Source organism: Thunnus thynnus, chromosome 21, assembly GCF_963924715.1.
Source record: "Thunnus thynnus chromosome 21, fThuThy2.1, whole genome shotgun sequence".
Taxonomy (NCBI): Eukaryota; Metazoa; Chordata; class Actinopteri; order Scombriformes; family Scombridae; genus Thunnus; species Thunnus thynnus.
Window position 1 is genome coordinate 23,202,753 of NC_089537.1, and position 27,278 is coordinate 23,230,030.

The 27,278-nt window shown below is 38.9% G+C and overlaps 1 protein-coding gene across 1 annotated transcript in view; it reads left to right on the forward strand.

Moving 5' to 3' along the window:
- The first annotated feature begins 792 nt into the window (after positions 1-792).
- The window catches only part of LOC137173422 (collagen alpha-1(XXI) chain-like), a 71,918-nt gene continuing 45,432 nt past the window's right edge, over positions 793-27,278 (forward strand). The window contains exons 1-17 of the mRNA XM_067578239.1: positions 793-917; positions 1,174-1,310; positions 1,617-1,736; positions 3,311-3,427; positions 3,783-3,969; positions 5,005-5,170; positions 5,306-5,528; positions 7,469-7,642; positions 8,683-8,760; positions 8,895-8,906; positions 9,250-9,339; positions 14,840-14,893; positions 15,001-15,054; positions 15,775-15,828; positions 15,921-15,974; positions 17,125-17,178; positions 17,556-17,609. Coding sequence (XP_067434340.1) covers positions 839-917; positions 1,174-1,310; positions 1,617-1,736; positions 3,311-3,427; positions 3,783-3,969; positions 5,005-5,170; positions 5,306-5,528; positions 7,469-7,642; positions 8,683-8,760; positions 8,895-8,906; positions 9,250-9,339; positions 14,840-14,893; positions 15,001-15,054; positions 15,775-15,828; positions 15,921-15,974; positions 17,125-17,178; positions 17,556-17,609 — 1,707 coding nt within the window. The 5' untranslated portion in view covers positions 793-838. The remainder of the gene's footprint in view (positions 918-1,173; positions 1,311-1,616; positions 1,737-3,310; positions 3,428-3,782; positions 3,970-5,004; positions 5,171-5,305; positions 5,529-7,468; positions 7,643-8,682; positions 8,761-8,894; positions 8,907-9,249; positions 9,340-14,839; positions 14,894-15,000; positions 15,055-15,774; positions 15,829-15,920; positions 15,975-17,124; positions 17,179-17,555; positions 17,610-27,278) is intronic.

Here is a 27,278-nt window from a genome sequence, read left to right on the forward strand (position 1 = left end):
CATTAGTGTAAGATACATTGTCATGCACTTACACGTTGGTCAGTGGGATGTTGTAGCCTGACGATGTGGATAGAGAAAAGATCAAGGGGTCACCTGAATCATTGGGAGTCATCTTCTGGATACAGACACATAATTGTACTGGTACTGATAACCTTGCCAGTAGCTGCCAAGCTATATTTGTCTGGATTTATGAGTGGATGAATAACCGACTGACTGACATGGCCATCATGAGGTGCTGCACCACAAAAAGAGCAAAATATAATCTCCTCTTTTACTTGCAGCTCAACAATAAACTTAAATATCCCAAATCATTCCCTATGTGCTATATAGTGCGCTATATTTACCCATTGCCATTGTATTTGAGTGTCCAAATTCTAAGTGTATAAATTTATGCACTATATAGTGCCTTCAAAAATTCCACAATGGAAATAAAAAAGTAGTGTCTATGGCATGTACATGACTTCCTACTAACAATCCTACAATACCATGCATCACATTTTAAAGATGCAAAAATTAAAAACTAAAAAAATGTTCCAAATAATGTTGATTCATACTTGTTGGAAATATTACTCATAAGGCTCATTACAGAGTAAACTATTGAGTGTCTATTATGTAGGGGGTGATTTTGGACACAGCCATTCATACTTCTGCCAAGAATGTCCTTGCATTATTACCACACAGGTGATCAAAACAGCCTCTATACAGCTCTTAAGCAACACCACACCAAGCATGCCAGCAGTATGAGTGTTAAACCTGTATGATGTATTCAAATCGCTGTTTTCACTGCTGTTTTAGCCAAGTTGGACTGGAACGAGGTGAACCGCCCTCCTAGAGAGCCATGTTGCTGTGGTCCATATGGACTACAATATTACTATTGACCCCGCTGGATGCTGCAGAGGCGGATGATGTCCGAGCAGGTAGAGATGATACAGTTATACCATGAGAGAGCCCAACACACTCTGAGTTGTGAAAAAGTAAATGAAGACACATATTACAAACCAATGGGACTTTTTGGATACAGCTTCTGTTGGTTTGAAATGAAATGTTTCCATAATTTTGATTACAGCAGCATTAAATATTGACCTCTGAGTATGAAATAAAACAGGAAACAGATTTTAGGTTTGTATCTGTTTGAATTTAAGGTAGTTCCTTTTGTGTGTGTGTGTGTGTTAGGCTGCAGCACAGCAGTAAATGACCTGGTCTTTATTGTCGATGGCTCATGGAGTGTTGGCGTCCCTGACTTCGAAACAGCTAAGCAGTGGCTTATCAACATCACCAGCCAGTTTGACATCAGTTCCCACTACACACAGGTAATATAAACCGCATTATACTTAATGCACTGAGCAGGAATTTTAACATACCTACTGTATGCACAAGTGTTACATTCAAACCTCAGTTGTCCTTCCAACTGAGATTGTAATTTCCAGACTCATTACTGACCCCTTTTTATTTTCTCCTGTCAAATTAGTGATGCATGCTGCAGTATCTGTATTAGCTGCCAGTTTCAATAAGAATACAATATATTATGCCAGCATGTGCCCATTCCAAGTGCCACAGATCGTCAATAAATCACCATTACACCTACATTAGTTTTTGGCTTGTTGTGTCTGCTGTAGGTGGCTGTGATCCAGTACAGTGACACTCCCCGTCTGGAGATTCCTCTGGGGAAGCCCCAGGGTGGATCAGAGCTCATCCAGGCCATACGGAGCATCACTTATCTGGGAGGAAACACACAGGCAGGAACCGCATGTTTACTCTGACAACTCTATCAGTCCTAGTTGGCATTGCATATTATCAGAATATACTATATATGTTCAAACTGAATAACTGTACGAGCACATACACACCAATACATGGATTATATATATATATATATATATATATATATATATATATACACATTATAATAGGCTTATTATATTATAATAGGTCATTTTTTTGTGAGTGTTAGATAAGGAGATCAACACAGAGCTAGAGGCAGGGGGTGATTAGCCTAGCTTAGCATAAAGATTGGAAGCAGGGCGAAACAGCTAGCCTAGCTCTGTCCAGTTTTCAGAAAAAACTACCAAGATCTCTAAAATTCACTAATTAACAGTTTAGTAACATGGTGTAGCTATTTCCTGGGCAAAACAGCTGGGCACGGAGTCCTGTCGTCACAGTCAGGTTATGAGGTAATCAGTGAAGATACTTCACAGAAGTAATGGGCGGGTGGATAAGACATAAGATGTTGTTGCAGTACGTCAATTCACCTACAACCACAAATTATCATTTTGATAGCTAGCTGTTTTCCCTGACTGCCAGTCTTTACGATAGACTAATTGCCTCTGGCTCTATAGCTCCATACTTAAAGGGAAACTCCACCAATTTTACACATCAAAGTCTCTTGGGGGGTACTACTGTATATGGGGAAAAAAGTTATATAAAGCCTTTTTGTGGCTCCAGAGGGAGCTGTGTGAAATCTGATAAATTGCCTTGAGAGATGATTGGATTGAGTCAGTGTTGGTTGGGGCTGAAGACTACACATTTGAAAATAAAAAAATCTGGGGGTATGGCGTTACACACAAGTGAGGTTACCAGACCTCTGTAGCCCAATCCTCATCTCTGCTTGAGGCTAGCAGCCCCAGGCTTCATTAGCCATGAGAGTGGTTTTGAAGAAGAAGAAAATGAATAATTGACTGATCAACTATGACACCTACTGTAGGGAATTTCACCCCAGAAGCTATGCAATACTAAGAAACTAAAGTTAACACTTGAGACAAGGCACACATGCTTGCTGAGAGAAGAAGGATGTGATACAACATTAATCAATTAAATTAAACAGTGAATCAAATTAATCTTATTGTAGAAATGAAAGAAAAAGGAGAAACTAAGTATCTGCTGGGATTTTACAGATGGTGGTAAATACATATAAACATGAATACAAATGGCTAACCCACCAGTGGTACCTCTGGCTTGGTTGTCCATTCAAACATAGCTGGCAGTGTTTGCTGGTGGGAAGCTGGTGAGGGTTCATGACCTTGTCACTAGCAACTCCTACTAGTTGATTAGGGCACCTGCTTGGAGCAGGGCAGGGAAAGAACAAAAATACTTTACTCTTAAAACTTAAAACATACTATTAAATATCAATAAAAATCTTCCACTACTTCATTTAAAAACAAAAAAACTCATAAAGTGGAGCAGGGCGAGGCTGGAGAGACACACTACACTTAGCTGTGTCCAGGAGTGCCAATGTTAATTCACCACAGGTGCATGCACAGCAACACCACAAGCACAGATATTCTCAATAAAATTGAAATAGTTTGTTTTGCAGACGGGCAGAGCCATCAAGTTTGCTGTGGACCACGTCTTCTCCTCCTCCCAGCGAGCCAGACAAGTTAAGAACCGCATCGCTGTGGTGGTCACTGATGGCAAATCTCAGGATGACGTGGTAAATATGTTCACTTGCTTGAGTGAAGCATTTTGTGAGATCTTAAATCACAGCGTCAGTGTCAAAGAGTTTCAAACCATGGTATGAAAAAAAAGATAGGAACTAGCTGATCCATAGTGCCTCAACAAGGAGCCACTATTGGCATGGGGCATCGTTTTCATTGTCTTCATTAGTGTCATCATGGAAACAACAAGGGCACAAGGGACAGCGGTTCAAAGTAACTGGCTTTTCCTCATTCCACTGAAAGCTAATAGTTGTTAGTACTGTTTATTATATTGTTTGCTTGCACTAAGCGGAAACCATCTCTCTTAACCATGGGGGGCTGATTTTCCCCACTGGCACCCTGTTTCCTTAGGTGGATGCCAGTATGGATGCACGAGCTGAGGGCATTACATTATTCGCTGTTGGAGTTGGCAGTGAAATCACCACCTCGGAGCTGGTATCCATTGCCAACAGACCATCCTCCACCTATGTCCTCTATGCTGAAGATTACACCACCATTGACCGTATCAGAGACTCCATGGAGCAAAAGCTCTGTGAAGGTCAGAATATCTTCCATATCCTTTTATCTACTTGTCTTGTTCATCAGCTCTCTGCTCAAATCTCTCAAATTTACCTTTTCTACATTGCAATTGACTGAGATGATATTGGAGACATTGTTGACAGCTTGCTAATAAGTAGCAACTGGTATTGGTGCAAGTTTCTTGTCCCATACCCTACCTACCTTATGCCCGCTTAACTGCAGACTCACAAGGAGCCCACAGGGGACAACAATAGTCTCTATTATTATAATTATTATCTTTTTTTTTATTAGCCTCTTTTAGCTTTTTGTTTGTTGGTTTTATGGCACTGCAAAAAAAAGTTCTGATAAACCCTCTAAACTGAACAGCTAACAGAAAGTTAGCAACTAGCTGGTGAAGAAAGTCAAACAACTTCTAGCTAAAGAAGAAAACAAATCGAAAAGGAGAGTGTATTGTGTGAATATTGGACTTACATTTATCAGGATACCAGAACTACTACTCCAAGTGAATGAATGTTTTTTTGCTAATGTAACAATTTGATAAGGCAATAATACAGGGCTATGTGTCTGTCAGATTGTTATGGAGTCCATCAAGGTGGCAAAACAAGAAAACAAAAAAGAACCTTTCAGTTTTTTGTCTGATGTTTTCAAATACCATATAGCTTGTTGAGACAAGGCACACATGCCTCACCGAAAATGGCAATGCAAGCTGGAAGGAAGAGCAGAAGTAAGCAGAAGAAGCAGATGTGGGAACAGAAAAAAACATATGGCACATGTAATTAAGAATTCATAATGGCTGCATTCCACTTTGTTTTCCCTATTCTGATGCCCTAGTGCTGTGCATTATGGCTCACTGTGACACTGAGACACCATTAATGTTATTGTTGTTTTCTTGTGTACATTGGATAGCTAATTTTAAATTCAACAAGTGTGCCATAAAAGGTTAGGTTTGCAACAGTGTAGGCAAAGATGGTGTCTGCCATTGTTGAGTAGTGAGCCAAACGTTCTTGCATATTTAGAAGTCAACTGTCTGAATGAATTACACTTTTCTTTCTAGAGTCTGTGTGTCCAACACGAATCCCGGTGGCATCTCGTGATGAGAAAGGCTTTGAGCTGATGGTGGGCATGAACATTCAGACGAAGGCCAAGAAGATCCCTGGTTCCCTGGTGTCTGAGACAGCCTTCTCCTTTACAGCCTCCACAGACATTACTGAGAATACCAGGTAGCATACTGTTGAAAGAGTGACATAGCCTTCCACATTTTTTGAGTTTTGTGAATGTCACTCTATCCCAGTTAACTACTATTTAAAAATGGATGTCATATCTTGCTACTGTATTTTATTTTATCTTTCCACTAGGGAGATTTTCCCAGAAGGCCTCCCTCCGTCCTATGTATTTGTAGCCACCTTGCGTCTAAAGCGGTCCTCTAGCAAGTTGACCTTTGACCTTTGGAGGGTGCTTTCTAAGGATAAGGAGATCCAAGCTGCAGTGACACTGAGCGAAAAAGACAAAACTGTCACCTTCACAGCCACTAGTATAACAAACATGGACCAGAGAGTCATCTTTAAAGCCGGCTTTCAGGTTGGTGCTATGACAGAATAATGATCACTTGGCTATTTGGCTTTTGGCCAATATTTGTGAAAATGCCCTATGTTACTCTGGCGGTAATATTCAAGAAACACTACTTTACCAGTGCCTCAGCAGGAGATGGCTGCTGAGTCACTACAGCTACAAAGACTTTATTAGCCTAAATGTTGCATGGCATTAAGTTTTGCTATGTTGATTAGCCTAGTTTTGCTGCTAACACCATGTTCATACACAAGCATTGAAAAGTAGCAGGCTGACTTTTTCCTTTTAAAAAACAAAAACAAACAAACCTGAGACCAGGTGTACCTCATTAATTAATTATCAGAGATAATTTGTGAAATGCACTGCCACTCAAAAATTCTGATCTATCATCATCATATGGTGCACTCAAATTTGACCCAAAGGCTTTGCTGAGGCCTCCCTGCGTTGTCCAGAAATATGCCAGAAGAAGGCAGAGCAGAGCGAAAAGATGCAAAGAAACAGAATGAATATAAGCTTTTTACCGTAAAGGACATATTTGGATGTAACTCCTTTGTTATCACCAACATTTTCATTAGTAATTGTAATTTAAATGCATATTTTCATATTTTTTCTCAGTAACTGTGACAGATTACAATTACATTTATTTTGTAATTTAATTACGTAATGCCGTATCATGTAACTAGTTACTCCCCAACACTGGTTCTGCTGCATCGCTGCTGGATGCGTATGTAAAGTTTGCTATTTATTAACACTATAATTCAATGAGCTAAGAAGGTATATGAAGGCTTGTTGCTGTGAGTCTTTCTGCACTGTCCTCACGTGGCCAAAAGTCACTTAATGCAGCTTTAAAGAAGCTCATTTAATTCAGCTGCTTTAACTTGCACCATTATTGATATCCCCCCAATGGTATAGCACCTAAAAAGTTGATTTATTACATAACATAATAAAAACAAATATTACAACAGTTTATATTAGTAATTTTAGAGTGTACTGTGCTGTGGTACCATTTGTTATTTTTCTGCAGTGCTACTGACAGAACATATTGTGTTATTTGTAGAGTCTGTCTCTTCCAATCCTGGGTTTCCCTTCATGTTGCTTGCTGTGAACAAGTCTGACTGAAATGACTCGCAGAGAGCCAAACTAGCAGTTATTTAAACATCAACCCCTGTTCAGTTCAATATGCACTTCAACCGGTGAAGATCTAATGTGATGGAAGCCAGGAGAGAGCTCAAAGAAAATGTTTCCGACTCTAAACCACCAGCTAGTTTCTCCAATGGAAACTAGCTGGTGGATGTGTAGCACTTGGAGCTCATGTCTCTTTGTTCATGGCAGCACAAAGTAATAATACGTCCTGTAGAACATACTAGGGTGTTTTTCCAAAGGCACCCTCCATCCTAACACACACCTAGACTTTAAACTTTAGAGCATTGAACAGGGTTGTAATTATGTTCAGTTTCTGTTTGCACATGTTTGATTTGATTTGGTTTGATGTGGCACAAGTTAGAAGCCTGTGATTTGTCATTTGGAAATGATGGCTGTGGCTCAGTCCCAAAGAAACAATAGCTGCTCTGTTCCTCTCTCCCTCTATATGGTTTGAGCTTTTAAGAAAAGATTATGATGGAAAAAGGAAGGGCTTCTTGGTTGTAATACCTCTCTGGTCACAACTATTTGTGGAGCATTTAGGGAACACACATTTCCGGCCTTACTCACAAAATTAGATTAGATGAAACACATGCACGCATAAGACTGCCAACAGAAGTGGAAGGCTGAGTGAAAGAAGATTTGACAAGTTAATCGTTTTCATATCCACCTTTGCTCACGACTCTAACCTTGAACAATGATGTTTCAGTCTCGTAAATGAACAAGCTTTCAGTAAATGTATATTTATATTTTTAGATAACCTTTAAAGAAACAAACTCATTCATGAAATTCATCTTTGTGCCTTCTTTCAGACTCTGTATGATGGAAAATGGCATCAGCTCAAACTCCTAGTGAGGCCTTACCAGGTCACCGGTTTCCTTGACGATCAACCGATCCAGGAAGTAATGTTGGAGCCAATGGAGCCCATTTACATCAATGGGGAGACACAGGTGGCTAAGAGGCGAGGAACAGACATCACTGTGCCTGTGAGTACAAATCATATCTGTAAATCGTATTTCTGAATGAGAAATCCAAGTACACCATGAGCAATACTTAAAGTCTACAGCCATGCAAGTTGCTAGATGTTTGGTGTTCACCAAAGTCAGTAGGCTTCATCCACTGAGGACCATGAATGTCCTTCATGTCAATCCATCCAAATTGTTAAGATATTTCAGTCTGGACCAAAGAAAACAGGAACAGAAATCTAAAAACAGATGGAAATATTTTCACACCAAGTGCTGATGATCCCCAAGCCCAGCCCACGAAGCAAGGCAAGGCTAGAGAAAATATTAGTGGAGCTGAGAAACTACGATTGTAGGGCTTCAAGCGCAAAGGGCTAGAAGAGGAAACTGAAGCAGAACTTAAAATGTTGTTGGCATGCATGGCATTTGGCTCAACACATTTTAACATGAATGTTTGTTTGAAATAATTTGATATAAACTGTAGAAAAGGAGACTAATTGCACAATATGACTAAAGGCTGAAGGGATCTTTTCCAGTGTCAACCTACAGTATTGGCTACTGGGGGACAAATTAAGTGGGTTGAGCTAATATTTACTGAACTATATATACTCGACTATATATATTCTTTTTGTATCACTTTTTCCTTTTTGTTTCTATGCTGTTTTAAAAATAGTTTGTAAAGTCTGACCGTTGCTTTTGTGCACATGTATGTGCATATGTTGTATGTACCTATTGTGAAGTTACAAAAAAAAAGTTACTAAAATATAGAGTCCTTCTTTTAGAAAATTATGCCTTGTCCCTGCAGTTTATGGCTGAAAAGGACAGGCCTGAATTTGAACTCAAAACCCTCAGTTTCAACATATTTTGGCTGAAGATACAAATGATAGAGATGCCATATGTAGTGCCAGTTTACACTATATATTTATTATCAAAATCAGTAAAACTGTGAGCTGTGTGTTTATTAAAAGCCTGATTTTCACAATTTAACACCAATGAAACAGACATTAGTTTTTCTGATGAAGCATGTCAGAAGTCATCACATTTTTCATGCTCTTTGGATTCAGTTGGACATTCAGAAGCTGCGTCTGTACTGTGATCCTCATCAGAGTGAGAGAGAGACAGCTTGTGAGATCTACTCTGTGGTAAGATCTCTAACCTTTTCTTTACTGCAAAGGTCACATTTTATTTTTCAAATTCTGTACAAGGTTGCATATGTAAGGCTACTGTACACTGATAATAACTTCATCTCTTGTCTTCTTTCTCTTTTGGTACACAGGATGATGAAAGGGTAAGTGTAGGTTGTACGTGTCCCTCACACTATTTTAATCTGACTTTAATTCAGAAAGTTTAGCCACTGAGGTAATGCAAGTGTAACATAACTAACCAATAACATAATAACTAATGAGATATTAAAAAGTGGAAATCATTGTCTACATTCATATCTTGCGCCAAGAAGTTTGACTTAAAACCTTAATGTAAAAATAATTGATACAACTGATAATTGTAATAATCAGTTTTACTTTGACATTAATGACTCTCTCTCTATATAAATGTGTTTTTTCCTATAATAATGAGCAAAGCTTTGAGTGTGTTTTTGTATTGCAGACATCAGTGTGTTTGTGTTTTCTCAGTGTTCTCTGAATCGAACAGCCACAGAGGAGGAGGAAGACTGCAACTGTGTAGTTGGACCACCAGGGCAGCGTGGCCTGCCAGGACGCATGGTAACATACACACACACACACACACACACACACACACACACACAACCACACACACACACACACACACACACAGGACATTTGATATATGACTTGTCTCTTCTTTTGACACCACAGCCTTTAAGCTGCAATCTATAGCCAGTGTACAGCTCTACTATGATGTAACAGACTGGACAATGCTCTGATGTGTGTGTGATCAACCAAAATACATCACAAGCTATTATTACTGTGATAACGCCAAATAGATGAATATGGAATGCACTGTTTGCTCATGTGTGTCTTTAAGTTTTTATGGATAATTGTTTGGTTCTTGTTGCTTTTTTGCTTCAGTAATACATCAGCTCCAATCAGAGTCAACACAATATCTTTATATTGGAGGTTATTACACACATTGGTAGTTATTTCCACACTCATCCACAGCAGTATATACTATACGGAAAGGGAGGAAAGACCACAACACACAAATTGGAGACTAGAAAAGTGCTGAGGAAACTGAGTATTTGATGAGGAATTGGTGCAGTATACCAAAAGTAAAAACGTCTAGACCTCACCTCAGTCCTCTGCTAATGACCCCTAATGAATTCTAGTTATAATGACTCACTTCTAATGACTCACAGTAGCATTTGTTTATCCAGGGAGGTTTTGGAATCTCCAAGTGTTTTTTTGGAGAGCTGCTTAAACATACATTCAAAAAATAGAGTGAAGAATCCTCATACAGTACTGCATGGGCCTAACCATGAGCCACTTTGACTCTGTTCACATTTGGCCATCAGTCTTTCTTTTATGTCATTCCCTATGTCACTTCCCCCATTTTCTGTCATTTTTCTAGTGTCAGATAAATGAAGAAAATTCCCCTAAGAAATAACTGAAATTCAGATGTCAAACCACTGTTAGTCAGTGTTGCTAAGGAGATATAGGCTTTCGGTAGGTTTTGAGTATGTCACTTTACATGGTTTTCTAAAAAAATAAGTTTGGTCAAAGAAAAGCTGACAGACTGTTAGCAATCTTGTTAACTCAGAGAGCTTTATTTTCCCTCGTCAATAACTTTTTGTTGAATTAAATGATGTGCAGCGGTGAGCAAAATGCCAGGAGGATTTAAACGACAGTGGAGAAAAAAATAGAAAGCAGCTCTGGAATCGATTGCGACTGGCTAGCATTAGCCTGATCATCAGCTACAGCAGTTCACCAACTAGCCCTGCAAGTAGTTACTACGTCACTATTATGACCTGGCTCAAGTGGCCACAACAAAAGGGAAAAACACCATGTGAATGTTTAACAAAAGATTATTTATCAAATTAAACAGATTCACTAAATAGTTACAGTTTGGGGTATGAATGTCAGTATCAATGCGCACATCACCGCACAGGATGAGCATTCACGCTAGAGCTCTGTGCATGCGTCATGGCGCAGGCTGGAAAAACCCCTGGATAACTCCGACCACTCTCCTCCAGCTCCCCAGATGCCAGTGGTTTGGAAATAATCACATGAGACTGCGGCACATCGGCCCACACAGCAGCACATCGGCCCACACAGCACTATCAGCCAGGTCATTGCCCAAAATCATAACCACATTGTCAAGTGGCAACACAGCACGCACCCCAACAGGAACAATGCCCTGTAACAGTTCACAATCCAACACAATATAATGGTGTGGGAAAGGAATTAAGCCCAGTTCAGCCCCCTTCATCAGTACCAACTCCCCCATTTCTGTAGTGGGTGAAAAAGGCAAAACTGACTCCACAATAAATCAGTGTTTAGCACCTGTGTCACCCAATACCTTAATTGGAACATGCTTGTCACTACCAACCAATGACATCCACAGCATCAACGATAAACAGCTCAAAACCAGAACCAGTTTGGGGACTCAGGCTAGAACCAGAACTCAAATCCACACACAAGGGTGTATGCTCCAGCATAGCCTAGCTGGAGCATACAACAGCGAATGACGCAAAGGTGAAGATGAATGACGCGGAGGCGGCGGTGAATGATGCTTAGCTCTTGGCTTCAACAGCGGACACTTGTCCTTCCAGTGACCCTCCCCATGGCAGTAATAACACACCCTGGCACTATCAGGTTGTGATGTAAATGTAGACCTATGCAAGGAACCAGGTGAAAATTTTGCACAACCACAGGAGTTACCATAGTTGTCACTTCTATTTTTCCAATCACCCCGAGAGCACCCCTCTGTAATACTAGCCTTATGCATCATCAGCTAATTCAGCTGCTTTAAGCGCGGCGGAAGGCTTCTGTTCATTTATATAAGTGGATATGCATTAAGGGATAGCACTTTTAAACTGGTCCAACACAACCAGCTCACACAGACTGTTAAAAGTATCAACTTTTGCAGCTGAGCACCACCAGTTAAAGTGGGACGCTAAATCAAACAAACTCCACATTTGTTTGCTTATTGCCCTTTAACCAATTCCTGACTCTCTGGTGATATGCTTCAAGGACCAACTTGTATGCTTTAAATACAGCCAATTTTACTGTATCATAATCCAAATCATCCTCAGCACATCAAGCTGAATATGCCTCCTGAGCTCTCCCAGTGAGGACACACTGAAGCATGAGTACTCAGTCTGAATCTGGCCAATTTTTTGCATCTGCAACATGTTCAAAAAGAGTGAAAAAAGTGTCAGGGTCTCGCTTATTAAACTTTGGCACCTAATGCAAATTAGCCACAACATCAACACCACCAATTGCAGAATCAACAGGAGCAGCATCCTATGTACTAGACTGGAGAAAGCTCGCCCAACTTGGACTGCTCTAACTCCAATTTCATTTTCTGTGTTTTGCTGAATTTTCTCCAACTCAAGCTTATCTGATTGCTCAGTTTTCTCCAACTCAAGTTGCGTCTCCAGTTTCACCAACTCAAGCTGCTTCACTCTGTCCTCTTTTAACTGTAACTTCTCTGCTCAAACTGCATAGCTAACAACTCTTTCTGCTGCTCAAAAGTCAAACCAGCAGTTTGCACAACTGCTGACAGACACAGACATTTTAACACACTTCCGTCAAACAGAAAGGACAGAAACTAATTTCCAATCTCCTCCTTACGACTTTTCTCTGCAACATCAATGCCATAATGATCAGACATTTGCACTAACGGCTCCTTTTTACAGCCATTTACAAATGCCACCATAGGCACCTCAAAAAACCCCAACAAGGAAGCCATAATTACAATTTACTGATACAGACAGTAATGTGTTCACTGCCAGACATGCACTTGGGCAAATGACAACCCCTAAAGGAGAATTTCCCCCTAACTGCCTAACCAAAACTTACTAAAACTCACCTGTAGTCTTTGTGGCAGGTATTTATGCAATAAAACCAGTGGACTTGCAAAGCGCCCTGCAAGCAGGCAACCCCTAAAAATCCTGTGGATGTGCTTCCGAGACAGCTGTCTGAAAACAACTGACACAACACAACAAAAAAAACAAACAGACCAAAAAAAAAAAAGGGAAGGGAAAACTCTGGGTACCACTTTACAATAAGACTACCCTTATAAAGGATTTATGAATGTTTTGTAATTAGTTTATTAATTAGGTTGTTAACACTTCAAATCATTAATAAGCTATTATAACAACAGTGTCCTATTGCTTGCCAAATAGTGAGCCCACATTTATCTGTACTGCTAAGCCTCAGATCTCATTGGTTTCTTAGCTTACTTTGTCTTCTCCGTCAGCCAGCTTTTATACCTGTCAGCTTCATCAGACATTTGTTTATGATCATTCAAGTTACTAGCATTTAACCACTCTCAGCATATCTTAATAGTCAAAAAGGTTCATTTGGCATATCATATTATGACATATAAAAATTAACATATCAAATTACCATATTCAGACACTAAGGCTTTGGCAATATTGTCTACCTTGACATTTACAGCATGCTATCAGCTGCCATCCTTGTTATTATAACAGGTGTTGATATGACATATGCTATCAGGTTGTTATGCACGGTGGATATTAAAGTGGTATATTGTGATACTTCATGTTGGTTGGTATCTTCTTTAGGACAGCATTCCAGGTGTTTCACACTTTACAATAAGTCTCCCTGTTGCCAATTAGAAATGGTAGTAGCTCATTAGTAAGATTAATGAGCAGTAAGCAGTAACTTTATCTTGCCAAATAGTGAGCCCACATCAATGTATGAAAACTGTGTTATATTGTTTAGTAATGATTTATAAAGTGATTACAACCTAATAGAAACCATTTATAAATCCTTTATAAGGGTAGTATTATTGTAAAGTGGTACCAAACTCTATATAAATGCCTATCAGGACAGTAATACTTACTTTATGAATGGCACACAACAATCCGACACCAGGTCAGAAACCAATGCCTCCAGAGAGAAAAAACACAGTGTATTTCTCAAAACCAATAAACCAGAGCAAAACTAGAGCTAAACCAAAGCAAAAACAAAGACCAAAACAACCCTGGCCACAAAACAAGCAGCCCAAAGCCAGCACGCAGCTGGACTAAATCACCTCATCAGCTGTGCAGTCACACCATGTGCCTCACTACTACCTGAGGCACAACCAAACTTTCTAACAAAACAACCTAAATGGACAAGCCCCCATTTGTTATGACCAGGCTCAAGTGGCCACAACAAAAGGGAAACACACCATGTCAATGTTTAACAAAAGATAATTTATTGAATCAAATTAAACAAATTAACTAAATAATTACAACATGGGATGTGGATGTCAGTATAATCAGTAGTGCAGTGTGCATGAGTGGAAGATGTGTGTGGGGTTGTTGTGCAGTGCATAAAAGCAAAGACACAGAACTAAAGCAACATAACTAAATCGAAAAGGCGTCTGTGGGGAAGAAGGGAGAGCTGCAGCCAAATGCCAGAGAGTCAGCCAGAGCTGTGCTGCAGCCCAGAATTACATAACATGGGAACACTCTTAGGTGTTCCCAGTTGTGCTAACGATCACCTGCAAATACAAAGCAGACAACCAGATAAATTGCACAACAAACACAGTCCACAACAGATGACACTGCAGGGGTCATCACAGTCACCAAACTTCCGGACCTACCTATTTTGCATGGATGAGTGATTGTCACTTAGTGGTATGACCACTGCTGTAGTTGGTTTGGTATACAGCCAGCATATGTTGGCTAATGTTAGCTAACAGAGATGACATTACTGAGTTAGCGCGCTGACTTGATGACTCTTTTCTACTTGAACTACTGGTACACTATGTGTCAACATTTATTGTTGTTCGGTATTTGGCACTTGTGGTCCCAGTGGCTGCTATTCAACTTAAGTTAGATAGTCATGCTTTAAAGGAAACCAACCTTTTGATCGTCTTCCATCTATGCGTCCCTAGTACATGATTTGTTGTGGTGCTCTATGATATAGATTACTATACTATATTGAGTGAAACTCTGCAAAAATGGAGTATTTAAGATTATGTATTTCAAATGCCTATCTAGTACAGTGTATTAATTGGATTAGAATTTATTTCTTTGTTATGTGACAAAGTGTTTTAATGCTATAGGGTTTCCGTGGGGAGAAAGGGAGAGAAGGACCACCCGGACCTGATGGTAAGCCTGTAAGTACTCACCAGTTCTTCATTACTTCCTTTATTTTCACCACTTCACTCTATTCTCATCAGATTCAGCACATGATGGAATCATTTTATGGTGTCTCTGTCCCCAGGGTAAAGAAGGGAAACCTGGGGAAAATGGCCCTCCTGGATTAAAAGGGGAGAAGGTAAAAATGTGTGCATTATAACACCCTTTGACTAGCCATACTGTAAGTCCCACTTCCTACTTGGATGATACTGATCAACAAAATCCATTCAATTAAACTCTTTTCAGCTCCAGACTTGCAGTGCTCCAAAAAAATACATAATGTCGCCAAAATCATTTTGTACTTCCATTCAACCCCTTCTGAAAAAACTGATATTAATCTTGCTAAACCCAAGAACTACAGGTCCATTTTAGAGTTGCCTTTCTTTTTGAAAGTCTAGAGAAGGTTATCTGCAACCAACTTTTGAAATTTGTGGAGGAAAACAAAGCTCAATGCTTCGAGATCCAGATCATAATATTTTATTCAATAGCCTGAGGAAGTAGGTTGGAATATCTCGTATATCACTCGAATGGTTTTCCTCCTATTTATCTTATGCATGTTTCTTGTATCCATTGCAAAGTATCTGATTGGGCTCCTTTGACAATCCTTGGACCTTTAAGGGTTATGTCTCTTGCTATGCCGACAATATCCATCTTTATGTATTTGTCAAATCTGGCTACTTGATGTAATTGTCTCAAAGAGATCATTTTTTGGATGTTGTCAATATCATAGTTTCCTCCAGATAAATGACAACAAAATTCTTGTCTTTTCCTCTAATCAGACCTTTGATATAACACATCAGCACTGAATTTCTGCTTGTGATTGAATAATTTCAGCTAATGTTTTCCCTCGGCTGGGCAGGGTGAAGATGGCCCAGCAGGACCAAGAGGGGAGCCTGGCCTTAAGGGGGACAAGGTAAGACCTTGAAGAAGAAGTTTTATCAGTGTCATGCCTTTTCAAAATCGTTGCCAGTACTGATGATACCTGATTCTACTGACCTTGCCCAGGGAGAGAGAGGAGAGCCAGGCTTGCTGGGAGAACCAGGACCCCCAGGACTCAAGGTGAGATACAGAATTCAGCAGTGTTTCTGGTAGCTAATGCTAAATTTATCCTGGTTAAACATGAGATTGAGTGAATACTGCACACTGATCAGAGACTTCTTACACTAGTAACTGCAGCTTTTTGTAAAGTGCAATCAGCACTAACCAAACTAATACACAGACTCAGTATACTGTAATTGTTTTGTCTTCTTTGATAGGCTATTGCATCAAATTCCAGGTTAGGCTGAAATAGTTCCAAATGTACAAAGTAGAGTGAGAGTTCTTATGTAATTTTATAATGGAAGTGTGTAGCAGAAAATGATGGCCTTTCCCAGTAGGGGTGAGTTAAGTCATAAGTAGCGTTGATGTTTAAGCCTCTGCATTCTCCATGTATCAGTACGTTCTTTAATGTATTTATTTATATTGTTTATTTATTTACTTCCTCTGGCTTTTGATATAGAGATAATTGCAGGTAACACTGCAACTAAGGTAACTGAACACGAGCAGGTCAGCAGGGGATAATCACATACTGTAGGTCAGTGTGGTTACCCCCTTCTGTTAGGTTGCAGTGGAAATGTAAGTACATATGGCTTGGCAAGGCACACTGCAATTACAGTGGGCTATACTATAGCCAGTGGAAATAGCCATAAACGAAGTCTCTTAGTCCAACATAAAATGTGACTACACCTTGTAGTTGTTCTTGCACAGCCAGTTAATCATTGGGATGACCTCATTGCTGCCAGTTGCATATCTTCATTTGATCTGATGGTACTGTCTTAATAATGACTTCAGGGCAACATTTTTCTGCAGGTCTCTCTGGAAAAGAAAAACTTTTAGAAAGTCATGAATGTAAATATAAATCTTTCATGTGTATGTTCATATATATATATATATATATATACATACATACATGCATACATGTATCCGGAGAAATGTGGCCATTACTACCACACTTGGTGGCACATACAATAAGTAGTTCCGCATCCTGTCCCCTCCATGATCATTACGTACTGTACATGATAGTTATACCGTGGTTGGTAACTCTGGTTAGAACCAGTGGCCTAATTGTTTTCCTAATTTCACCACCAGCATGCAACACACTCACAGTGATCATATTAATCCAATGATGAAGCAACTTTTATATTATTTCATTTTTATTTTTTGTATACAGGGTCTTCTTGGTGAGAGAGGCGAGCCAGGATCTCCAGGAGAAGCTGGATCAGTGGTAAGACCCAGTTCAGTTCAGACATTCACGTGTCTACAACATGTACTAAACCAGCTTAACTGACATGTTAAAGGTGTCAACTCATGAAAATAATACATTATCCCAGACAAAGCAGCCTACACAGCAAATTATTTACAAGTAAATAATTCTACTATAAATAGCAGTGAAGGGAACAGCTCCCCAATTCTGGAGGTTTGGCTCAAGTTGTGCTCCCTGCATGTGTGTGTGCATGTGATTTCCTCTTGTCACGTTGTGTCAGTGGTCTCAACTGCACAGTGTTTGAAGTGAGGGCAAAGACAGATAATTACTGTAATGGTGTTGGATTTGGCTGCTGCTATTCCACAGTTCTTCTCAGACTGTGATTATTGTCCACCCAGGGGGAGCCAGGACTACCAGGCATACGCGGACTGGCTGGGGCACAAGGAGCAAAGGTCAGTGTTCAGGGATCAGGTGGGAGACACACCCCACGTCACTCTAAAGGATAAGCAGTATAGAAAATGAAATGGATGGATAGAACTACAGGGCCTTGCCTTAAACCATTAAAACAGCCTCAGACAAAAAGTACACTGAAGATTGTGTCCACATACTTTTGGCCATGTAAGTGCTTGTGCGCTGTGTGTGTGCTTAAAATTCCCAATTTTTAAAACAGCTTGAAAGAGGAGGAAAGCACACAGACCTGCTCTTTTCATAGACTATCTCAAAATAGCTGAGAATGTTCAACGGTAAATATAAAGCACACATGATTTGCAGTAAACGGGCCAGAAGATGCACAAACTGGTACCTGGAAGAAATGTGATAATTTGATTAACTTTTGGCAAGAGACATGTCTGACAAAACAATAAAGAAAAAAAGCCACAAATAAATCAGCTTTACTGTATAATGTGCAGACGTTTTCCAGGAGTGCCAAGCACAAACTGTAGCTTACTGAGTCGTCAAGATGTCCATTACATACTGTATGTTAAATATATATTAGTTTGTTTTTACACTGGTAAGACAAAGGGAAAGTGAGCGGTTTCCTGTGTGAAAATGGAACAATTTCTAGGCCATCTTCGCCATATTTAACAGAAAAGTAACAGGAAGATGATGAAATAAACGAACATTCATCGGTGTAAAGTCATGCAGTAAATCTGAAAACACTCTCCACTTCTGTCAGTTAATGAAATTAACACCGCTGCAGGAGCACCAGCCACATACAGCATGAAGAATCTCTGCCTGTGGTTACTTAAAGAGAACAAGTGGTTAAATGAAAGGGCACACGCACACATCTGCCAGCATGTGAGCACACCCACCAGCTACAAGTGTGTGATGCTATTTTCAGTCTTCTCTGAACTCCTTTGAGTGTTCTACCAGTTTGACTCGCAGCCACCCTGCTCAGTAATTTTTGACTCTTCCTGTTATCATAATAAACTACTTTTCCCGAGAATCTGGGAGTGTTCTATACCAAGTGGAGGGTGGTGGTGCACAGGGAGCTGAAACAGTGTACAGTTGGTGTCCATGTGTGGATATGTATGGAGGCGTGGGTGTGCATGGGTGTATGTGTTCAGGAAAGATGGTAAACAGCAAACTGTTGAGCTGCTTTTGAAATGTGCTCTAGTAAAACCACCTACTCACTGGTTCCCACTGAGGTTTACCAATCCAACCATTTCCTCTAAGAATTATGTTCATCTGCAATTATTTTACATTTGCTAAATACATCTTAGGAAAAGTGTTATTGTTGCAAGTAAAGAAAACTTTTAAAGAAAAACTTTTACATGAAGACACTTCTGAACATCCACAGAATATAGTGCTGCAACTAATGATTATTTTCATTAATCAATTAGTTGTTTGGTCTATAAAATGTCAGAAAAGTGACTCTTACAATTTCCCAGAGTCAAAGGTGATGTCTTCAGGTGCTGTGTTTTGTCCAACCAATGGTCCAAAACCTAAAAACATTCAGTTTACAATCACGTGTGACAAAGAAAAGCATTAAATCATCACAGAACAGCACATTTTTGGCATTTTTTTTGACTAAATGATTATTCGACTAATCGACTAATTGTTGCAGCTCTGGTAGACTGTCAAAACCTGGTGCCTACATTACCCACAATGCAACTCACAGGTTTGGGTGTGTTATGGTAGTACTAACTAATGTAGCCTGGAGCTGCTACACTCAAACAGAGATGAGGAGCTACAGAGGTCTGGTAGCCTCACTTCTTTCTAACTCCACACGCCCAGATTTCTTTCATTTTCAAACTTGTAGTCTTCAGCCCCAACTGACACTGACTCCAGTGACATCACTTGAAGCAATTTATCAGATTGGGGCCACAAAAGGCAACTTTTTGCACATATGCAGGAGTACTCCCCCACACCTGTAACACACTTTGATGTGTAAAATCCGTGCAACTCCCCTATGTACTGTATGCATACTGTAGCTGTGTGGGTATAGATGATAATCTACTGGATGTGAAAAGTGCAGAGCAGACAGTGAAAGATTGGAAATATTTACAACAGATGATCAGTCATATAAGAGATTTGATGAATGAATATAATAACCAGGTGAGCAGTCTTGTCCTTGTTAAATGAGGAATCTGCCAGAGGAGATTTGTTATACAGAGCGATGGCAGCTGGCAGGAATGACCTCCTATAGCGTTCCATGTCACAGCAGAGCTCATTAAGTCTCCTGCTGAAGGTGCTTCGTTGATTCACTACACATAGTTCAGTCAAAGTTAATGTTCACTTCAAGGATAAAATGTAACATGAACCTGGGCCTTTTTGTTTGCATGTCCTCCATAACCTGACTTTTCCCTACATCATACAGTATTTCGCACTAATTCCTGCATTTGTACTTAATGTTGCCACTGAATGTACTGTACTTAGGGTTGTCAGACTGTATGCATTACAATCTTATTGGTTTTATAAACAAGCGTGGATTACTGAATGGGCACGGACCCAGGGACCCAAGAGGTCAGGAGGCAGGGGCTGATTTAGTGATTTGGGGGCTCTAGGTAAACCTTATTGTTTTCATTTCTGTAATGAGGAATATTATTGGTATTAAGGAGGTTATTAATTACCATGGGTGCAATCATTACCTTGATTTTTCCTCTTCTTCCTTGACGTGATATGCTCACAGGACCAGTGACTCTGCAGCTCCCCTCAGGTCTACAGAGCTTTATAGTGAGTTTCAGCTCATTGTTTATCTGTCCGGCTGCAACTTTACTATTTTGGTTTACTCTCAGTACTCTCATAGTGTCATTTTTGGCCACGGTAGGCAGCTGTTTTCAGACAAAAGCCCTGAAAAGCCACTACCTGCTCAGCACCAAATGGCAAACAGACACAGTTAGCTGTAGACCAGCTGGTGAACATAGTGGAGCATTTAGCAGCTAAAGAGACAGATTTTCCCTCAGGAGTTTGTAGAGAGCAAAAGCAGAGTTAAAAGAGAGTGAATATTGGACTTACATTCAGGTGGACAGAAACATGATTCCAAATGAATGATAATGTTGCTCTGTAACTGCTGAATGTGTAAATAAGCAACTGCTTGCTAACAAGTTCAACATATCAACTTAAAAAGGTGATGACATGTTTGTGTTGTGCTCATTACTTACAAGGACAAAAGGCCCACTTTAAAGGCATTCTGTAAGTTATTGTATAGTATCTACATACAGTAAGAGTTAGAATAGCAATATAATTTCACAAGTGTTATGTCCAACCAATGGTATATCTACAGCTATTCAGGACTGTCTTTGCTTTCAGACGTCCTCACCCAAGGGAAATCATTTCATAATCTGTTCATGTTGATAACATGTTCAGGGTCTTGGTTACTTCCAACTACTAATTGCTGCTAGCTGCATCTTCTTTGATAAATGCATTACCTTCAGATTCAATACATCACAAAAGTGCACTCGCTGGACTGCCAGATGGTTAATTTATTGCCACTTCCTGGAACAAAGTGGCATTGACCTGAACTGAGTTGCCTCACAGATACCGCAAGACCAACAAACAGACAAAATGTCTTCCTGCAACAATGTCAGGGAACACTGAACATCCTAATAGTTAACAGGAATCAGTCTGCTTTAACAGAGGCAGCGACGTGTGCTGTGAGAATGACTAATTGTAGGGCTTGGTGAGTGTAATGTTTTGGTTAAAAGGGCAGAGTTTAAATGATTTTGCCCCCGCCCCCACCAGCATTATCACTCACTGAATATAGTGTAAAGCTTACTGTTTACAGTAAATCTGTGCTATGGTGTCAGGATATCAAAATGCTATGGAGACATTAGAGACAGCGTTAAATTACAAATGAGCTGCACTGATGAGACAGCAGTTGCACCACAGAGATAAGTTACAACATAACTCTAAATAACAACTAAATATTTACACACATGCCCCTAGGGTAGGTGTAAATCATAAAATGTCACAGAGCTCACTAATGGTAAAACAGCACTTTTCCTGCCACACAGCATCATTTTTTCATTAATTGCTGCCATTTTACAACACAGTAATCCAGTAGAGACCTAATTCATTGATATGATATTTCAGTATCAATCCAGTTTATGCGCTACGATGCCAAATGGCTCATGCCAGCTTTCACATAGCTGATGAAACTCACTGCAGTTAGTCAGATCAGCTGACATGAACAGCTAATGTCTCCCCACCAGCGGCTGCAGCAGCAGCTCCAACAACGTCAGTGCAGCTTTCTAAATAGGCTTTATTTGGATAAACTGACCACATATTGGGAGTCTACATGGTTACTTTCTTGCCTGAAAAATATTAAAACTGAAAGTGACATATTAACAATCCTACAACGAAAATTTCAACAGCACTCAGTCTGGCTCCACCATTACTGTGTTCAGTACTTGAGGTTCAGACCGCTACAGTGACTCACTATCGTCCCTGTGGTATAAAGTGATATTACAGGACAGTATGGGCCGGAGCTAGCTGGTTAGCATGCTAACTTCAGTAGATATCTCTGCAACACAATACATATAGTTCTTTGACATTACGTCAGAACTGTTTCTTTCTTCTTTCTTCACATTCTGTTGATAATGTAGTTAATTTGGGAATGTTTTAAACTAAAATTCTGGCCAATTCTTACACATTATACCTTTTAACATCAGCATGTTAGCATTGTCATCGTCAGCATCATTAGCATTTAGTTTAAAGCACTGCTGTGCCTTACAGCATGACGGAAGACTTTTAGTCTTGTTAATATTACAGATATATAAAGACATAATACTGCTGTGTAAGCCCAGTACGGCAGTGTATTGCTGCCACCATGACAAAAAAATATTGCTCAGTTTCTTGTTATACCAGATTATTCCATTTGACATGTTGTAATAACAACAAATCACTATCTTGTTACATCACAAAAGTTTCTCATTATTTTACAAAATGAACGCATATCATTAAGACAAACTGTTCTTGTAATAACATGTTGGTAAGTTGTTCTAACAAGAACATATGTAATTAAAAGCAAGAAAAAGATTCACTCAGTGCCTGAGGAAATGATATTATAGCCTACATTGGCTTAAAATGTGAAAAATTTAGTATCTAGTAATAAAAATAGTAAAAGTAAGTAGTAAAAGTAATAAAAATATGTCATTATAACATGAAATTGTCTCGTTATAATGTGAAAATGACCTCGAAAATAACATGAAAAGAATCGTGTTAAAACAAGAAAAGTTTCTTATTATAACAAGAAATTGAGCAATTTAATTTTGTCATAGTGGCAACAATATGCTGCCGTAGCCTAGCGTTACAATAGTTCCCATGCAATTGCCAACGGGAACACCCACTGATAGTGTTTTTAAAAAAACGCCCAGATGTGATCAAAACTAGCTTTCAGTGTGGTCGACGCCTGAGGAAACATCTCCCGTCAACTGTAAAGAATTTCTGTCCAACCATCCATGACGGCTCCATTGAATGTTAATGAGGCCTAAACTTGGATATACTGTGTAAGGCTTCAAGCTGTCAGCATGGTCTTTAATCACACACAAATAAAACTGCTTTCTTTCAGTGACACAACAACTTCCAAATATTTTGGAATTTGATGTTTCACACTCAAGTGAAGCAAGTTGAAAATTATTAGCTTAGTGGCAGTAGGTCTCTTATTATCAGGCACTGAGCTTTCTACACCCAAATTATGGATTTTCATATGCAGCTGTGTGAGGTTTTCATGCCACACAGAGATAAAGTGCTTCTATATATTCCATTCTATATATCACCTATTTCTTCCCTGTAATTACTAATAGTTCAACACTGCTATGTGCAACATGACTCTTGGAAAGATTTAATGATCAACATGGGATTTTTTTTCTTTCATCTGTTCTTTTAAAAAACCAAGACAGAATTAAATATGTTAACGGAAGTGTGTTATCAAGTCTAAAGAAATAGTCGGATGCTTTAAATTATGTTGCTTAAATAAGCAAACACATGACAATAGTCTCCATCCACAAATAAAAAAGGGAGCCAGTGTGGGTTTAACTGGGGAATATTTTTAACCCCCATGCTTGTAATTAGTAATTGTAGTAGCAAGTTCAGAGACCTCCTAACTACATATGTACGTTATAACTTCTCCATCCTGCAGGCTGTTAGACCTCTAAATCCCTAGTTGCTCACCACAAGTACAGATGTACACAGCCCCTGGGGGTCACATGGTGAAAAAATGAAGACCGATGTGGTAAATCACACACACAGATTATTAAATTGAACTCTCACTTTAGTCTAAAAAGTGTAAGGAGAAAAAGATTTAGTTTGAGAGCATTAAAACACACTAAGCACCATCCTTTTAGCCTGAAATTTTAGAACTTCTCCTAAAATGACCCAGAATATACAAAAACAAATTTTTCCAATTTTTTTCTTTTACATTTTTGTGTAGCTGGTACAAGTTTTTGTGGCCCAAACTTGAGCCAAATTTATTTAGAAATGCAAAAATCACCATTATGGCTGTCAATATGTCCTGTTTTAGGTAATATAGAGTGATTGTGAGTGTTTTTTTTTCAGTAAACAAATAGTGTAAAACCTAAAGAAAGAAACCTAAAGAAAACACTCTCTTTGCTCTCTGAAACAATAATTAAGGATTTATCACCCGTTTATTAATGACTGATAAGGTATTCATGAATGGAAAATAGATCTGTGGTTCAAAATTTGGTATAGACACTAATTATGAGGGGATACTGTGAAGAGTCAGAATATGAACAGTATGCACTTAAAACAGTATAAGTTAAATTTTATAACAGTATGATCCTTCCTGTGATCATTACAATACCTATGTCTAGAAAATTAATCTTTCTTTTGTTTTGGCATCCTGGAGTGATATCATCAAAAAAGACACTGTAGCAGACGGAATTACACTCCTCACTGTTCCAAACGAAGGACACTGGGATGCTGGAAGCATCACAGATACGACACCAGTTTTCACCCTGATTATTCTACAAACAAGAACTTACACCATCAGAGTATTTGGAGAGATACTAAAATTAAATAACTGGCTTTAATTGACATCGTGAGATAGATGCATTTTTCCCATTTCAAAGATTTCCTGTAATAATACCCTCAATGTTCCTCAGACTTGTGAGTCTCCTGGATAATGTAACAATTCTATATGGTAGCTTTATATTATAGCCATTCATTTTTATTATTTCAACTTAGTTTCTGAGAAATCAGATGGCACTTTATTGTGGCAAATGGCTCTAAATAATACAATATCCATTAGCCGCCATTGTTATGGGCATATTGAGCTTTAGGTATCACTGAGGACACTGAGGTCATGTCCAATGTATTTTCGCTGTGAATCCAGTGTTTTAACATCCTTGGGTGAGATTTACATGCTACAGTTTAAAACATACAATGTTTGGGTCTGATCTGAGTATATTTAAATATATTTATTTTTGACTACTTTTAGCACAACAAAATAAATAGATATAAAAAAGATTTAGTATTTCTCCACCAGAATTTTACACATGGCAGCATGGAGAAGGTATAATAGTAATCTGGTACTATTCATATGTCCTAATACAATTATTTAATTTGAGTCTAATTATTTGTTTTTAGCATTTTATAAGCATTTGCTGATTTCCAAAAGAAACTTGCAGAACTGCATAAATTAAATCAATGAAAATGAAAAATCCAAACGATTAAAAAAACTGTAGAGAATTTTAGAGAGGGTGGTGTTGGGGGGACTTCAACTCAGTATTTCTAAACTTCTGGCTATGACAGCATGTGCCACAGCTGCTGAACTTTTACAACGTACAATTAAAATTGATCCAGGATCCAACAGTGAACTAATTATAAACATTTTTTTAATTTTCAGGCTCAGTGATGGGATGTTTTATACCAAAATGCACCTTGGCAGTTGTAGCTCAAAGTTGTAACGTTTGTCCTCACACTTCTGTGAACTTTAATCTTTAACCTTTTTTTTTTTTAGATCAAAGAAGCAGAAATTTTCTAACACAGTTGCTCATCTTTTGTGCTACTGAGTCAACCAGGAGAGTTGTATGCCTGTCCAAGCCTTGAAGTGGTCCAACTGTGAGTCACTTAACATCACCTATAAGAAAATGAACAGGCCTGGATGCCTGACATAACTCCCCTCTATGTATACTCTATAGAATAACTCAAGAACAATACATTATACTGAAGGCATTTAATAGCTGCACCATCACACATTAAGATATTTAATGAGGTGATTAATCAGGGTGATTAGGGAGGCATTGTAGGTGCTGTTTTACTCATGAGACCAATGAGGCACATCCCTTGATACATACTGACCCCCACAACCATTAAACACACACAGAGGATATGCTATTTATAATGGTGAGTGCACAGACATGCTTCCTGGAGTAAAGTGACATCATTTGAGGTTAGAATTAATCAGCTATGCCTGCACTTTCTGACAGTCTGCTTTTTTCTTCTGTTTTTGTTAGGGAGGGTGGACATGTGCTCTAGCTCTTGCCTTTCTGAATGTTTTATAAAGCAGGATGTGGTAAATCACACACACAGATTATTAAATTGAACTCTCACTTTAGATTAAAAAGTGTAAGGAGAAAAAGATTGTAGGGAGGAAAGCAGTATAACAGACACAGAGTAGAAAGTGTCTCAGTCTGCAGATATTTATTTTTTGTTTTATTTCATTTTTTGATGATTTCTCACTTACATCTGGTTGTATCTAGCCATGCAGTTTTCTCTTTACTTGTACTGGTTTTGAGATATCTTTCACCCCAATACAATGGAGAGCAAAGAAGTATTATATTCCAGTAAAAATACCCCTGTTATGTTCACAGTTAACCAATAAGATCATGGATAATCTGCAGAATGTGTATTATAGTGTTAGAAGGGTTCTTTTTTTGGTGAGTAGTAATAATTTGGGTGAACCGACCCTTTAAGCAGCCAGGTCTTGTCACTTCTATGTTGTGTGGAGCAGCGCAATAGCTGTCTAATAAGGAATCTGTATGGTAAAAGAACAGGTTAATATGATCGGTGGGTTTGTTCATCGTCTTCCAAATCTGATGCGGCCAGGCATCCCAAGGAATTATATTATGTGTAGGGAGTTGGAAAGTAAGAATGTGGCTGCCGATGTGCTGGAAGGGTATGTAACAGGTCTAACTTTCATGCAGAAGACCAGACTTTGCATCTTTTCTTATCATCCATAGCTACAATATTTTATATATTAAGTGTTTTATTTGCCTGACCTTACCACCTTAACCATACTTTATATGCCAAAACCCTGATCTTTCCCTGAACTTAACCATAAAGTAGTTGACATTAATAGATATTGTAGAAAGTGAGAATGTAAACCCCCCCCCAAAAAACCCATCTGTATGTTAAAAAAGAAGCTTTAATTGTAATAAAATTCAGAATTTTCAACATTTCCGTCTGGTGATAAGACCTTTCTTGTAGTGTTGTAGGTACGTGTAACAGAGTCAATTATACAGCAGTAATATGTGATATTATAATTACACAAAATATGTAAATAGTTGTAACCTGAGGTGCTACTCCAGGGTCAATATGTGGAATGTTTGAGTACCAGTTTCTGTACCCTGACATTCACTGGCATTCCCCAGTTGTAAGTTTATTTGTTAGCTTAAAATTATTGTGCAGTATGCTAACACATTTCTATGCCATTTAATTTG